The 14,244-nt window shown below is 35.9% G+C and overlaps 2 protein-coding genes across 9 annotated transcripts in view; one reads left to right on the top strand and one right to left on the bottom strand.

The window, feature by feature from the left end:
- LOC135225739 (choline transporter-like protein 4) overlaps positions 1 to 8,778 on the bottom strand; it is a 116,577-nt gene extending 107,799 nt beyond the window's left edge. For 2 of the 4 annotated variants that reach the window (XM_064265137.1, XM_064265145.1), the window contains exon 1: positions 408 to 597. In XM_064265137.1, coding sequence (XP_064121207.1) covers positions 408 to 582 — 175 coding nt within the window. In that variant the 5' untranslated portion in view covers positions 583 to 597. Of the gene's footprint in view, positions 1 to 407; positions 598 to 3,703; positions 3,762 to 8,645 lie in introns of those variants that run through there. The other 2 variants (XM_064265151.1, XM_064265203.1) reach the window with 2 other exon arrangements.
- Positions 8,779 to 8,794: 16 nt separating this feature from the next.
- The window catches only part of LOC135225773 (biogenesis of lysosome-related organelles complex 1 subunit 6-like), a 59,837-nt gene continuing 54,387 nt past the window's right edge, over positions 8,795 to 14,244 (top strand). The window contains exon 1 of one of the 5 annotated variants that reach the window (XM_064265269.1): positions 8,795 to 8,929. The gene's annotated coding sequence lies outside the window, so the exon portion shown is untranslated. Of the gene's footprint in view, positions 8,930 to 10,611; positions 11,013 to 14,244 lie in introns of those variants that run through there. The other 4 variants (XM_064265250.1, XM_064265261.1, XM_064265278.1 and 1 more) reach the window with 4 other exon arrangements.

Genomic DNA, 14,244 nt, shown 5'->3' with positions numbered 1-14,244 from the left:
CTAGCCTAAGCAGCTCGGGGTAACTTGTATTCTCTGTAAAGCTAAGTAATGCATTTGAGACAAACAATTTTTGAGCATTTAAGAAACACTGTTAACTAACCATCACTATGTCTGCTGAAAGTATGCGCGCGCGCATACACACACACACAAACCATGGTTTAAAGCAGTCGGTAAAAAAAAACATGGTTTTTTTGCTTTTTATGGTTTTTGGGTTTTTTTTTATATTTTTGGGTCTGCATGTTTCCTTTAAAACTTTTATTTTAGGTAATATATATTTTTGGAAACTTTTGGTGTTTTTATCAGTTACTTGGATTTTCAAATAAAATTGGCAAAGTAGTCTAGCATAATCAAAATAACAATTAATTAACCCTCGAATCATAACTTCTTTCCATAACACATTTACTTACCAATTTCATCGCTAGTTTCCAGGGCAACACAATTACTGTAATGAGCCTTCATTCTTGCTATTTGCCCTTCCATTGCTTTGTGGCATTTTTTGCAAATAGCTCTACAACCCTTTCTGCCTTCCACCACTTCTTTTTCATAAAATTTCCAAATAATGTCTGCTTTTCTACCTGTCATGTTGATCAGTTATTTTCAGCACTATGACCACTTGCAGTCATGCACATTATTGAAAAACAACCAGAGTGATTGTAGCCTACCATGACTTGAGTAACATGACACTATACCAGGCATGCCAGTAGCACTAGCTTGGCAGTGTTCTTACAGTTGCCAACTAGCCATATCTATGATTAAATGACCAAGATCATGTAATCATATTAATCTGCTATTTAAATCTGGTATTTATTTATTTTTTTAGATGTAATAAATAAAAACCATTTTGAATATAGAAAGTCAGAAAAGTTCATTAATAAAAATATAACCCTTAAAAGGTAAATTGGTAACTTGATATTTGACTCAATCAGATCCAAACTTGTAAACAAACCAGATACAGGTATTAGACATGACATATCCACAAAACTAAAGCATCTCTCTCTCTCTCTCTCTCCTCCTCTCTCTCTCTCTCTCTCTCTCTCTCTCTCTCTCATATGCAGCTGTGTGAAGTATTGCATTAAAACAAAAATTTGACTTTCAACCGTAGTGTTTCTAATATATATATATATATATTATATATATATATATATATATATATATATATATATATATATATATATATGGAGATTGTTAATTTTGGCCATACATAATGGAACTATTAAATTTTGTTAATCCTTCTTTAAAAAAAAAAAAAAGTTTGTAGGTATGGATACATCATACTTGCATGTCAAATACATATAGAGCCACAGAATTGTATGATTACCATTAAAATTGCTTTAGTTTTATACTGGGTAGCACAAAAATGAAATAAACTATAAAAAAAACCATACCTAGTAGCATAAAAAATTAAAAAAACCGTACAAAAAACATATTTCATGGTTTTAAAACCAATAAACAATGGTTTAAACCAAAAAAAAAACAAGGTTTTTTTTGGTTTATAAAAAACATTGGTTTTTGCCAACCCTGGACTCACACACATATATATATATCATATATATATATATATGATATATATACACCTTACAGTTATATTTATATTTCTGACAATAACAACGTAGACTTTTCCTATAAAACGCTACTCTGTAGTAATTGTTGGCATACGTAATTCTATAATGTATATGTGTATTACATACAAGAGCCTCATATCAATGATCAAGTCATGTACGCATATATGTATGTATGCATGCATATATTTCAACTGAGAGTTTCACAGAAGTAATCGACGTGTGTATTTATGACCCTGCATAGCAATCTACGTACCAGGAAACTCTCCATCACGCCCCAAAAGTAATCAACAGGAGTTTGAGAAAAATTAGAACCTACACAAACCACAAATGGTCCCAAGAGAAACTGAAGAACAAAGATGATGACGCAGAGGAGAATACAAAAAAGGGGGCTAGTAATAAGTGGGTACAAAGACCGATTAAGCATTTAAAGATGGGAGCAGGCAAACAAAGGGTAACAAGTAGGTGAGGCCGCCTTTGTTGTTTGATTAAGGTAGACTGATACCGGCACGGATTCTTGTTCCTAGGCAGCCAGAATAAAGTAACATACTTAAATTATATCATCAATACACAAACCACGCATTTTAATACATATACAACCAAACTAATCCGCAATTGTTGTACTTACTCTAACACTCATTTTTCATCACGGCCAGACTTACCTGAAAATAAAAAAATAAAGAAAATTAAAATTAAAATTTCTGGGGATATTTTTCCAACTCTGCCACAACCGACAAGACCTTGTATTACTGCTTTTAACAAAAAATATCTCACGTAAGCAATCTGAATTAGCTTTTTTTCTATCTGCAATGTCACGAGACCCCAGATCAAAGGTTCGCCTAACTAGTGACGACAATGTTGTAAGGGTATTAGATTAGAGACGACACAAGATTTTCTATGAGTGTACTAAAGACGACGGCTGGAAATGCAGTGTATTGGTGACGACAAAACCTGCCGTATATGTACTAATGTCGACAGATATTGCCGTGACCGTACCAACATCGACTCATAAACTGCAGCCTTTGAACCAACGTCGACAGTACGTGATTGACCCTCGTTTTTTTTAACATTTATTTTTATTTTTTTATTTTTAACTCAGTGATTAATAATTACACAAAGGGGTATTACTATTACAGTAGCATTTATTCTATTTTCTTGTATGCATATATAAATATTTTCTATATTAATAAGATAACTTTGGCTAAGTGAGTTTTCAATTGTAGATCTTCAATTTGGACACGGTTATAAGCACATGTCACATGAAAAGAAAAATTTTGAATTTTTCCTCTACCAGAGCATGAAGAAGGTGGCAAACAATTCACACATTTCACATACATACATTCCGCTCACGATCTGATCTATAATGACAATTGTCCTGAACATACATAACACTCCCTCTTCGCTTACCTTTAGTTACTAGGTAATTTTTTGGTTCACTCATTTTTTAAACAATATTTTCCGTATGTGTATCCATTTTACTATAGTAGATTCACATCAACCGTTCATTTGATGTTTAGACCAGTTCCTTACGGCGCTCCTGATTGGCTGTTGATAAGCTAATCACAGGGCTGGAAACTCTGTCTCTCGAGAGAGTTCACATGGGCAGGATCTACGTTCCACCTCTCCTGAAGGATACTTTTGAAGGACGTATCCTTCAGGAGTGTTGGAATATAGATACTACCAATGTGAACTCTCGAGAGAGACAGAGAGTTTCTAGCCCTGTGATTGGCTTATCAACAGCCAATCAGGAGCGTCGTAAGGGACTGGCCTAGTCATCAAATACACGGTTGATGTGAATCTACTACTATAGCCGTTTTCCTACACAGATCTTGAGCAGAAAGTCCTTTACCTTTACTCGGGGGAAGACAAAAGCTGTAAGATAAGAGCTACTTTGGTGCATTGGATTGTCGTCGCTGGTTAGGTCTTGATATTTATCTGTCGTCACAGTTCCTATGAAGCCATTACTGTACTGTGTCGACGTTAGTACACTTCTAACATCCTGTGTCGCCACAAGTACAGATAGAGCAAAAGGTGTCGTCATTAGTCTGCATGTTGAATATTCTGTCGCCACAAGTACTACACATAGAGCAAGTTTGTCGACATTAGTAAGAGTCACCAGATCCAATGTTCCGAAAGACACTCACCTTTCGAAATGTCTTCGTATGAAGGATCGCCAAGAACCCCCATCACTAACCCAAATCCTTAGGAAACCCTGGGTTTCAGTGTATTTTCTATATCTAGGATAAGCGAAAATTTCTCTGATTTCCTTTCACTAAATTTTCAGTATCACAAATTTACGAATCTAAAAAAAATCAAATAAATAAATAAATAAGAATAAAAAGTTCAGGTAAATCGGTAGACAATACAAAATTATACGTAAACGGTCAACAAACAACCGATGGAATCAAGAGCTAATACAGAGTGGCATAGAAACACTATATGGATTTCGGACGCAGTTCCATCAAGAATACCACGAAATTTCTCCTTTTGATCAATGATAAACAAGATAAGCTAAGACGCTACAAATTCCTTAATTCCTCCAAGAGTAGATGACCTAATTGAGTTTATATATATAATAATCATAATTATAATATATAATATCTATATATTATTATATCTATATCGATATCCCAATGCAGGTAAGTAAATTTTGGCAGTATAAGACGTTCCTCATTTTGTTGCATTACACTACCGGCGTTGCATGATGTTTTTTGTAAGCTAAAACTAACTTTTGTCCACTTTCATAGCCACTAAATTTACTGACATAACTAAATCGGCTTTTCGAAGAGAGAGAGAGAGAGAGAGAGAGAGAGAGAGAGACCTTACAGACCTTACAGACCTTACATCTTGTTCGGGTTGCCCCCAGGTCCCTCAGTGTGAGGCACCTCTAGTGTATACCAGAGAGTTTTGCTAGTACATCTTCCGGTATATTTTGCATCTTCCAATCTTGGATGGTCTGGGATGCAGTTTAGAATATTTGTCGAGCTTATTCTTAAACACATCTACGCTCACTCCTGATATATTCCTCAGATGAGCTGGCAACGCATTGATATACGAACCTGCATTATCGATGCTGGTGCGTAGTGGATTAATGTCCTGTGTGCTTTCCTTATTTTTCCTGGTATAGTTTTGGGCACTATTAATCTTACCTCTGCTTGCTCTTTCTGATATTTTTAGTTCCATGATATTTTCTGCTATTCCCTTCCTTCTATCTGTTTCCATGCCTGAATTATCATGTAGCGTTCTCTTTCTCCTTTCTAGACTATATAATTTTAAGAATTGTAGTCTTTCCCAGTAGTCTAGGTCCTTAACTTCTTCTATTCTAGCTGTAAATGACCTCGGTACACTCTCGATTTGGCTAATATCCTCTTTGATAGTGTGGGTACCAGATCAATTGCAATATTTCCAAGTGGACTACGAACATATGTTTTATACAGCATATCATGTGTTCAGCTTTTTCTTGTTTTGAAGTGCCGTAACAACATTCCCATTTTTGCTTTACATTTTGCCAACAGAGTTGCTATTTGATCATTGCATAACATGTTCCTATTCATCATCACACCAAGGTCTTTAACTGCTTCCTTATTTGTGATGGTCCTCATTATTAGGTCCCTTATATGCATATAGCTTTCTTTCTCGTCTGGCCATATTTATTGATTCAAATTTATCAGAGTTTAAATACCATCCTATTTACCTCTGCCCAATCATATACTTTGTTAAGGTCTCTTTGTAGAGCGTTTTCCTATCTTCATCACAAGTAATTTCTCTACTTATTCTTGTGTCATCTGCGAAACTACTCACTACCGAATCTTAAACATTATTTTGTCTATGTCTTCAATCATAATAACAAACAGTATTGCAGCTAACACCGTACCCTTGCGGCACACCGGATATTACCTTGGCTTCATCCGATTTCTCGTCGTTTGCAATAACTATCTGTTTTCTGTTGTGTAAAATTCTTTTAACCACTTCCTACTTTATCCACGATATTGTGTTTTCTAATTTTCTTCGCTAAATATATTATGGTCTACTTTATCAAAAGCTTTTGCAAAGTCTAAATAAACCACATCTGTTTCATTTCCGCTTTTCATATTTTTTGAATATGTTTTTCACGGTGGACTAACAGTTGGGTTTGTGTACTTTTTCCGGGTACGAAACCATGTTGTCCTTTATTAAACAAATTATTTTTTATTAAATGTTTCATAATATTTTTCTTCATTACCCTTTCATACACTTTCATAATATTGTGATGTTAGACTCACAGGCCGGTATAATTACTTGCTCTAGTCCTTGATCCACTTTTGAAAGTAGGGGTAATATATGCTAATTTGTGCTCATCATATATCTTGCCTGTATCTCACTTTGTCTTAATAATATTGCAAGTGGCTTTGCGATAGAATGAACTACTTTCTTTAACAAATAGCAGAATTCCATCAGGCCCTGCAGCAGCTCCATTTTTAATTTCATTAATAGCCTGCACAATATCAGAGAGAGAGAGAGAGAGAGAGAGAGAGAGAGAGAGAGAGAGAGAGAGTTTCTACAATCTGGAGCAAAGACTACGAAGAGCAGTCTCATTCTAGAAAAATGAGAACAAAATAACATCCGCTTTCGATTGTATTATATAGTTACAAATTACGCTTAAATCCATTACGCTTTACGTGGGTTATATGCAGTGTTCGCAAAGCTTAAGGATTTTGAATGTTTTCTTAATACATCAAAATTTACACTCTAGAAAAGGGTCTTATCTTCAATCTTAGGAGAGACAGAAAGGACGAGAAAATAGCCTACAACCTCTGGGAGAGAGAGAGAGAGAGAGAGAGAGAGAGAGAGAGAGAGAGAGAGAGAGAGAGAGAGAGTATTGTTTTGGTAATGCACGGCCCCACGCACACACTACACAAAACACACGTCTCAGGTGACGGCTGCGAAACTGAAGAAAAGCCACAAGTCAAGGGACGACCTCACCCATGAACACCTGTCTGGCTATACAGGTGCGATTTCGGAATTCATATTTACTTCGCCGCCGAAATTAGGAGGTGGGACCAGGGGCCAGGGGCCAGGGGCCATGGGAACAGCAATTATTCTGGAGAGCAAATAGTCACACAAGAAAAGGAGGATCAGAGAGAGAGAGAGAGAGGCTAGTTTTTCGACTTAATGTGCCGTTACACATCTGCTAGAATTCTTGCCCCGGCTAGTAAGAAGATGCTATTCACAATGCTTACGATACTATATTAAAATAAGAGTTTCAAGGCTATACTTAACATTATTATTATTATTATTATTATTATTATTAGACACAAAGGCAACCAACTGTTGGGTAGGCTTCCAAAGCAGACTTGAATGGCGATAATAAAATAAATAAATGAATAAATAAATAAGTTACAATAAATAAACAAATCATGAAACTAAAGATCCTAGCCACAAATATGTTTTAATCGTCGAACTCAATACACCCATGGGAATAATTTATATATAAAGGGAATTACAACTGCTAAGCGATTCGTCCTTGATAGCCGAATGGTCAAAGTCGACTGTCTATTGTTGTCTGTAAACCAAAGGCCGCGGCAGAAGCACTTATCAATTAAGTTATTACCAAGACATATTGAATTCGATACCGAAACGATATTTGCGGGCTAATATTGATTTCATATAAAGTCATACGGTGCGATGAACCCTAAACCCACATTGTGATTCATCTCTTAACTTTTACGTTCTCTTGTGCTTGATGGACATGTAAGCTCTGTCACTGAAGTAAAACATTCGCACGGAGAATCACGGTGTGGGTTTAGGGTTCAACGCACCGTATGAATTTATATGAAATCAATATTAGCCCGCAAATATAGTTTCAGTATCGAATTCAATATATCTTGGTAATAACATAATTGATAGGTACTTCTGCCGCGGCCTTTGGTTTACAGACAACAATAGACAATCGACTTTGACAACTCGGCTATCAAGGACGAATCGCTTATTAGTTGTAATTCCCATTATGTACAAATTATTTCCATGGGTGTATTGAGTTCGACGATTAAACCATATTTGTGGCTAGGATCTTTATTTTCCATTAAGGTCTCCTTTGGAAACCACCCAGCTGGTTAGTTGCCTAGTTGACTAATAATAATAATAATAATAATAATAATAATAATAATAATAATAATAATAATAATAATAATAATAATAGTAATAATAATAATCCTTGAATATCTTATTTTAATATAGTATTGTTAAGTATTATATGAATAGCATCTTCTCACTTGCCGGGCCAAGAATTCCAGAAGCGTAAAGGCACATCTTTCTCTCTCCCTGAGCCTCCTTTTCTTGTATGACTATTAGCAATTACCAAGTAAAATTTCTCTCTCTCTCTCTCTCTCTCTCTCTCTCTCGTCTCTCCTCTCTCTCTCTTTAATGTTTGACATTAGCAAAGTTTACTAAATTCCGTTCTCATCTTTCTCGAGTCTTAGTTTATATATATATATATATATATATATATATATATATATATATATATATATAATAAACTTATATATATATATATTATAATATAAATATATATATATATATATATATATAATATAAATATATATATATATTAAATATATATATATATATATATATATATATATATATATATATATATATATATATATATATATATCGAGAAACTCGAGATAGATAAAAACGAATTTAGTAAATCTTGTAAGTGTCAAACACTAAAGATCATTGGTATACACACACACACACACGCAAACACGAAATTTTGCTTGCTAATTACTAACGCGTCAATGCTTGGAAGTACTGTGGTGGCCATAGCAACCACTCCATAGTTGCCATGTTCTTCCATGTACTGACGACTGTCGACTGACGCAAGGGTAACGTAAATAAAAAGCCTGCATGACGAAATGTCCAGGAAGAGAAGAATTACAAATGACAACAAAGTTGACGTACTACAGGGCATAAAAATAAGATGAAGTTGAATAGGCCTACCACAAACCTTCCAGGTGAAACAGCCTGGTATGTCCTGTTAGTAAGCCCTGGAATCTCACACTCCATCCGAAAATGAAATTTATAGGCAAGTCCTGAATTACTCACCAAACAACTTTTCTTCCTCCGAGGGCTCTCCATTCTCTGCCACCGCAACTTTCACCATAACTTCAGGGAAATCGTAAACAAAGTTCAAACGTTTTGCAAACAAACGTTCACCTTGACAACGAGCACCACTGACACTAACGCTCCGGTTTATATTTCACAGTTCTATTCTAGATTCTACCGGACAAGTTTACCTTTAGTGTTATGCCGCGGGGTTCTTCAATAACAATTACAGACGTCGTACAAACTTTTTAACTTGTCGTACTTATCGAGTTCAAAGATGAAAGGTACGTAGTCTGGATTTTTAGACGATAGATCTACATTTCGACAATATGTTGACATTTGAACTTGGCAAAAGCTATTAAAAAAAAAAACATCATAGTTTTTTCATTGTATGAAGAAATCTGGAATGTTTAAAGGAGGAGGGAATTGATTCTGTCGGTTGATTGTCACCTCCTTTTCATATCGCTCGAAACGTGAACGTGGTGTATTCTTTCCCAATATAATTAATCACCATGATTACATTTTTGGAAGGGTGTCTTTTTTCTGTCAATTATGTTTGATAGTATGTGGTAAAAGTGCACACACACATTACTGAAAGATTCGTAGCCGATAGGCTTGGGAAAAGAGCGTATAATTCAGGAGCGATAGAAGGGAGGGTGGCAATGTTAACAAGGAATGACATTACTATCCAGAAAACACATGTCTGAAATACGATTTATACTGTAGCAATGATTTGTCTACAAAAGGTTCATCCACGATTCAGTAGTTGAAATATGAATGTGACTGGGAACATTGCAATGCTTTTTCTTTGAATTGCCAAGTTTTATAAAGAGAATGACGCGCACACATATTTATATACACATTTCTATATTAACCTTACATCGTTATTGAAATGAACACATTTATATATTTGAAAGTAGTTTCTTTGCTCGGCATAATAAACAGTTTTGAAATAACGGTTTGTCCTAGATAACTACGTCCTTGTTTTTCTAACCGCAAACATTCTATGTATGTGCGCGCGCACACACACACTGTGTATATATATATATCTATATATATGATATATATATATATATATAGTATATATATATATATGTGTGTGTGTGTGCATTACTATCCTATTACTATTTTACTTGCATTTTAATACATTTCATCTATGTAGTAATTTATTAATTGATTTTTTCTGTTTAATGAGTGGGATATCTTTTTTATGTATTTCCCTTTATATCCTTTTACTTCTTCCCAATGAACACCATATTCTTCGGAAGCTTGAACTTCAAGTTAATTAATAAATAGATAAAATGTTATTAAAATGTAAGGAGAATAGTTTTATGGCAGTAATGCACATTGCATCTTCACTTGAACCTCTGAAGTTCCAATTGCACGACATCCTCTAGCATCCTAGAGGAATTAAGGACCTCTGGAAGTGGGAAGTTCAATAGCGAGCCACATTTACTGCATATTGCTGCTGCTGTTCAACGAATCTGCATGGTTGCTTTCGGCACGTATAGGGGATCAATCGTAAATATGAAAGATCTTTGTTGAAATACAACTTATGAAAAGGTGACAAACAAGAGACCATCCATCGATGGCCCAAGTAATGACTGCCATATTAGGAAACAGAAACCCACCGTCACGAAACACCAAAAAAGATAAATCTTTGGCAGAAGCAGACATCAACACCGGAGAGTAGTATTCTAAATCGGCAAATTTACTAACTCAGAAACCAACATTCGACCTGCATTTTAGCTCAAATAATTTAAGACCGTTTGCAGTTTTATTAAAAGCAGTGTTTTACAGGCGTATTCCTGTCGCTCGATGGCATACCATGAATTAATTTTGTCACTCTAGGCCTCATAATTATATATATATATATAATATTTGTGTGCATGGCTTGGAAAACGTTGCACAGTACTTTGGAATGCTTATGGATATTATCGTACATCACGCATGCTTTCCAGCTTGCGAATGGCTTTCGTGACTGTCAAGGTTATGCTTATGTTTAGCCGAAGTTGTTGTTTACAAATCGAAAATTGTCCCTTGATTGTATCTGTTGCCGTCAGTTTTGTGTATGCAAACATATTTGTCATTACATTGAATTAAAAGTTGTTATTCACATGCATATACACCTAACAATTAATATCCTGTAATAATTCTCATTCCATTATAACTCGAGTGTTGATTTTATAGTCTCGTAACTGTAAAAAAAATCGTAGCAAACGCAGCCGGTAAACACATGACCTGCAGGAAACTCCAACCGTCACGGTCTAGCAGTTGGACAACGTAACAGGATTGTCAAGACTGTACATCAGATGAATCGGTAAACAGGTTAGACGGTGTAATCTTAATTCCTAGTCGTTGATACCGGTACGATTTTTCTTTGCATGCTTAGCTATCCTATACCTAGGCCAAGGGGCAAACCACTTTTTCTATAGTAGTACCTACTAGCTAGGTATTACCCTACTAGGTAGTAGTACTAGCTACTAGTAGCTAGGTATTGTTCCTAAAGGTACTAGGCTAGCTACCTACCTAGGTACCCAATTACACCCCTAGGCTATACCAAACGAGTATGGCATGCCCCCAATGGAACCTTGGTTTTAGAAGCGAAAACTGCATAGAACACTAAAGCAGCTTCATTAACAACTTTGGTTACCTAGTACCTAATAGGATTAACGATCGAATGTACTTCCTGCGGCCATCTCACCCATTCATTGACCCATCTACCATCAAAAGTACTTTAACTTGTCCTCAAACCTGGGATAGACACCAGTCACGAATCATCATTTGTGGAAGCAACACCTCAAGACTTCTACTTTCCTCTTGAAGTAGGGTAAACAACCGCATGGACTGGCCCAAGCACACCGTCGGTCACGGATGGCCACCCTCCGAAAAAGTACTTATAACGCGTCCTGACACCGGAGATGTTCATCAGTCGCGACATGTTGTTGGTGAGAGATGCAGCTAAAGACCTCTACTCTCCTTCCGAAATAAGTATTTTCTCCAAAGTTAGAAATTAAGGCCAAATTTAAAGCATTAAACAGAGGGTAGTGAAAAGGGTGGCCAACGCAGTGCAAATTTTACCAAAAAGCTTTCAAAATTTTTACTTAGGTACAATTAAATATCTTAGAAGACTGACGCCATCTCGATGTTTGCGGAGTCGCTTGTGTCAACAAACTTCCCATTTCCTGTGATAAATCCGCACACCACTTGTACCCATAGACGCTCGGGCACTTTCATCACAACAATCGGAACACGGTCCCTGGCCACGACGTTTTTAAGGAAACTACTGTTTAGGTAGAAGACGATGAAGTGTGCACTAGATAATTATTTAAATAAATAGTAAAACATCAATATTTTAAATATTTATGATGATTAGTTTGAAAATGTTCATTATTGAAAAAGTAATTCGATTCTGACTCAAATTTAAGTAATTATTTTTCAGAATTAGAACGTTCTTTTAAGTCCTGTATTATGACGTTACGACATCTTGACTTTCATACCTTTTGTAAATGAATTGCTATACTCAACTTTCTTGCAGAACAGTTTACCAGTTATTCATGCAGATTGTTATCAGCTATTCATGTATAATTGTTATAATTGTAATGCGCATATAATCTTTATTATTTACTTTTTGGATATATGAAGATGTTTTACTGCCGGATTACTGTTGTAGTGTGACGCAATCGCTTTTGGTCCCTTGGCCTCTGTCTGTTTTCGCACCATAAGATATTAATGGGGCCGAATTTGCAATGACCAGAGAGTCGTTAAAAGAGGAAAGTTAATATTGAGGAGCATATGTTTTGATTGAGAAAAATACAAATTTATACAATATAGCTAGCTTGTAAAAAATACTTGATAACAAAAAACTTGATTGACAACTAAGCAGCATAACTACTATGGGTTTCAGAGACAGTGCAAGCACGTTTTTTGGCAATATTTCTGTAACGAACACTTGTATCAGAACGAGATTTTGCTATAGTGTATTACACCCAGTGCCGTAATTTATAAGGATATCGTGAATCACTAATCGTAAAGAATAACGACACTTGTCCTTGTATCGAACGATCGCCAAGCAATCACTTTTACACAGTAAGCCATAAATTTTCATTATCTCTCTTCAACTACTGAAACTACCAAACAGTATAATAACCATTCATTTCTATTCTTTATTCTATCTTTACCTAATTTTTTTTTTTTATTAAATGTATTGCATGAATAAGTTTTTCAATTTACAGCAACCTTTTACCAATAGAATACTTAAAGCACAAGGGGTAGATGCTGACCAATAGGAGAGCAGGACCTTATGGGGTGACTAGCATCAGGAACCAATGGGAGAGCGGGAGGATGGTGGCGAGTTTACTCAGTTGGCGCGCCGGAGTTTTAAAATTGTTCTCGGTGGTCCGGGCGAATCTCGGGACTTTTACAGCAACAACCTTTCGTATCTTGAAAACTTTTCGTATGTAGAGCAGTAAAAATTTTTTGCATTGGCTTTCGTATCTTGAGTTTTTCGTAAGTAGAGCCTTTCGTATCTCGAGGTACTACTGTATAGTGAAGGTAGAGTGATGAAGAATCTACCAGAAGTTAAGGTAGAAAAGGGAGTAGATGTGTGCAGCATAAGAATGCACGAATAGCAGTTTAAAAAACCTGACCAAACATTGGCACTTGGTTTACAAAACAGAAAAATGCTAACTCCAATAGCATATCTGAACTTTGACTACTTCAGTGGGTGGTTACCGTCAAGAGACGAAACCAATCAGACTAATCTAGGGGTGGCGCTGGAAGTAAGGAAAGCCATTCAAGTAGAAGTAGGATGTGTCTTAGGGAGTAGTTAAGGAGGAGCTAATTGAATCAGTTAGGTCCAAAATTCATTTGAACTCCTAGAGAAATTCAGTCAAGAACCAGTCCTTATACGGGGAGGCTGTGTTCCTTCTCACTCTGTTCCATTGTGGTGTGGTAGTGTTGTATTGTGAACTTTGTACTTTATTCTAATTATAAGCAATAATTAAGTGGTGTTTAACTTGCCAATTATCCCAAGGATTCGTACCCATGCAAAAGCAAAGAAGAACCTCCTGAGAGACATGGCTAAAACGAATAAATAATCTACAATGTTCCTATGAGAAAAGAAACTCATCGCAAGCGATAAATGAAGGTTAACCCATATAACAATTAACCTTTCGAACATTACCCATAGCCAAGAAGAGAACCAGAAGAGAGTAATAAAATAAAACCCCGTAACACAGGGAGTCCCCGGGTTACGATGGGGTTCCGAAAATCGTTGTTAAGCCGGAAACATCATCAAAAACCCTAAGAAAACCTTACTTTTAATGCTTGGGGTGCATTTAAAACTATGTAAACTGCATTCTTATTGCATTTTACATAAAAAAACCTTCAAATATTGATTATTTTGCATTTTTGGTGTCATATTTCATCTGCCAGATGAGCGTTGTAGGCGTCATAACCCTGGAAATAATTTTCTGATGAATATAATTGAAAGGCGCCTTAACCTCGGAACATCGTAAGGTGAACCCGTTGTAACCCGGGGACTGCCTGTAATTGGAAACAGTTGTAATCTCTCTCTGAAATAGATGAAAAAGTTACA

The sequence above is a fragment of the Macrobrachium nipponense genome, chromosome 20 (genome assembly GCF_015104395.2).
Source record: "Macrobrachium nipponense isolate FS-2020 chromosome 20, ASM1510439v2, whole genome shotgun sequence".
Classification (NCBI taxonomy): Eukaryota; Metazoa; Arthropoda; class Malacostraca; order Decapoda; family Palaemonidae; genus Macrobrachium; species Macrobrachium nipponense.
This window is presented reverse-complemented; position numbering and strand designations above follow the sequence as displayed.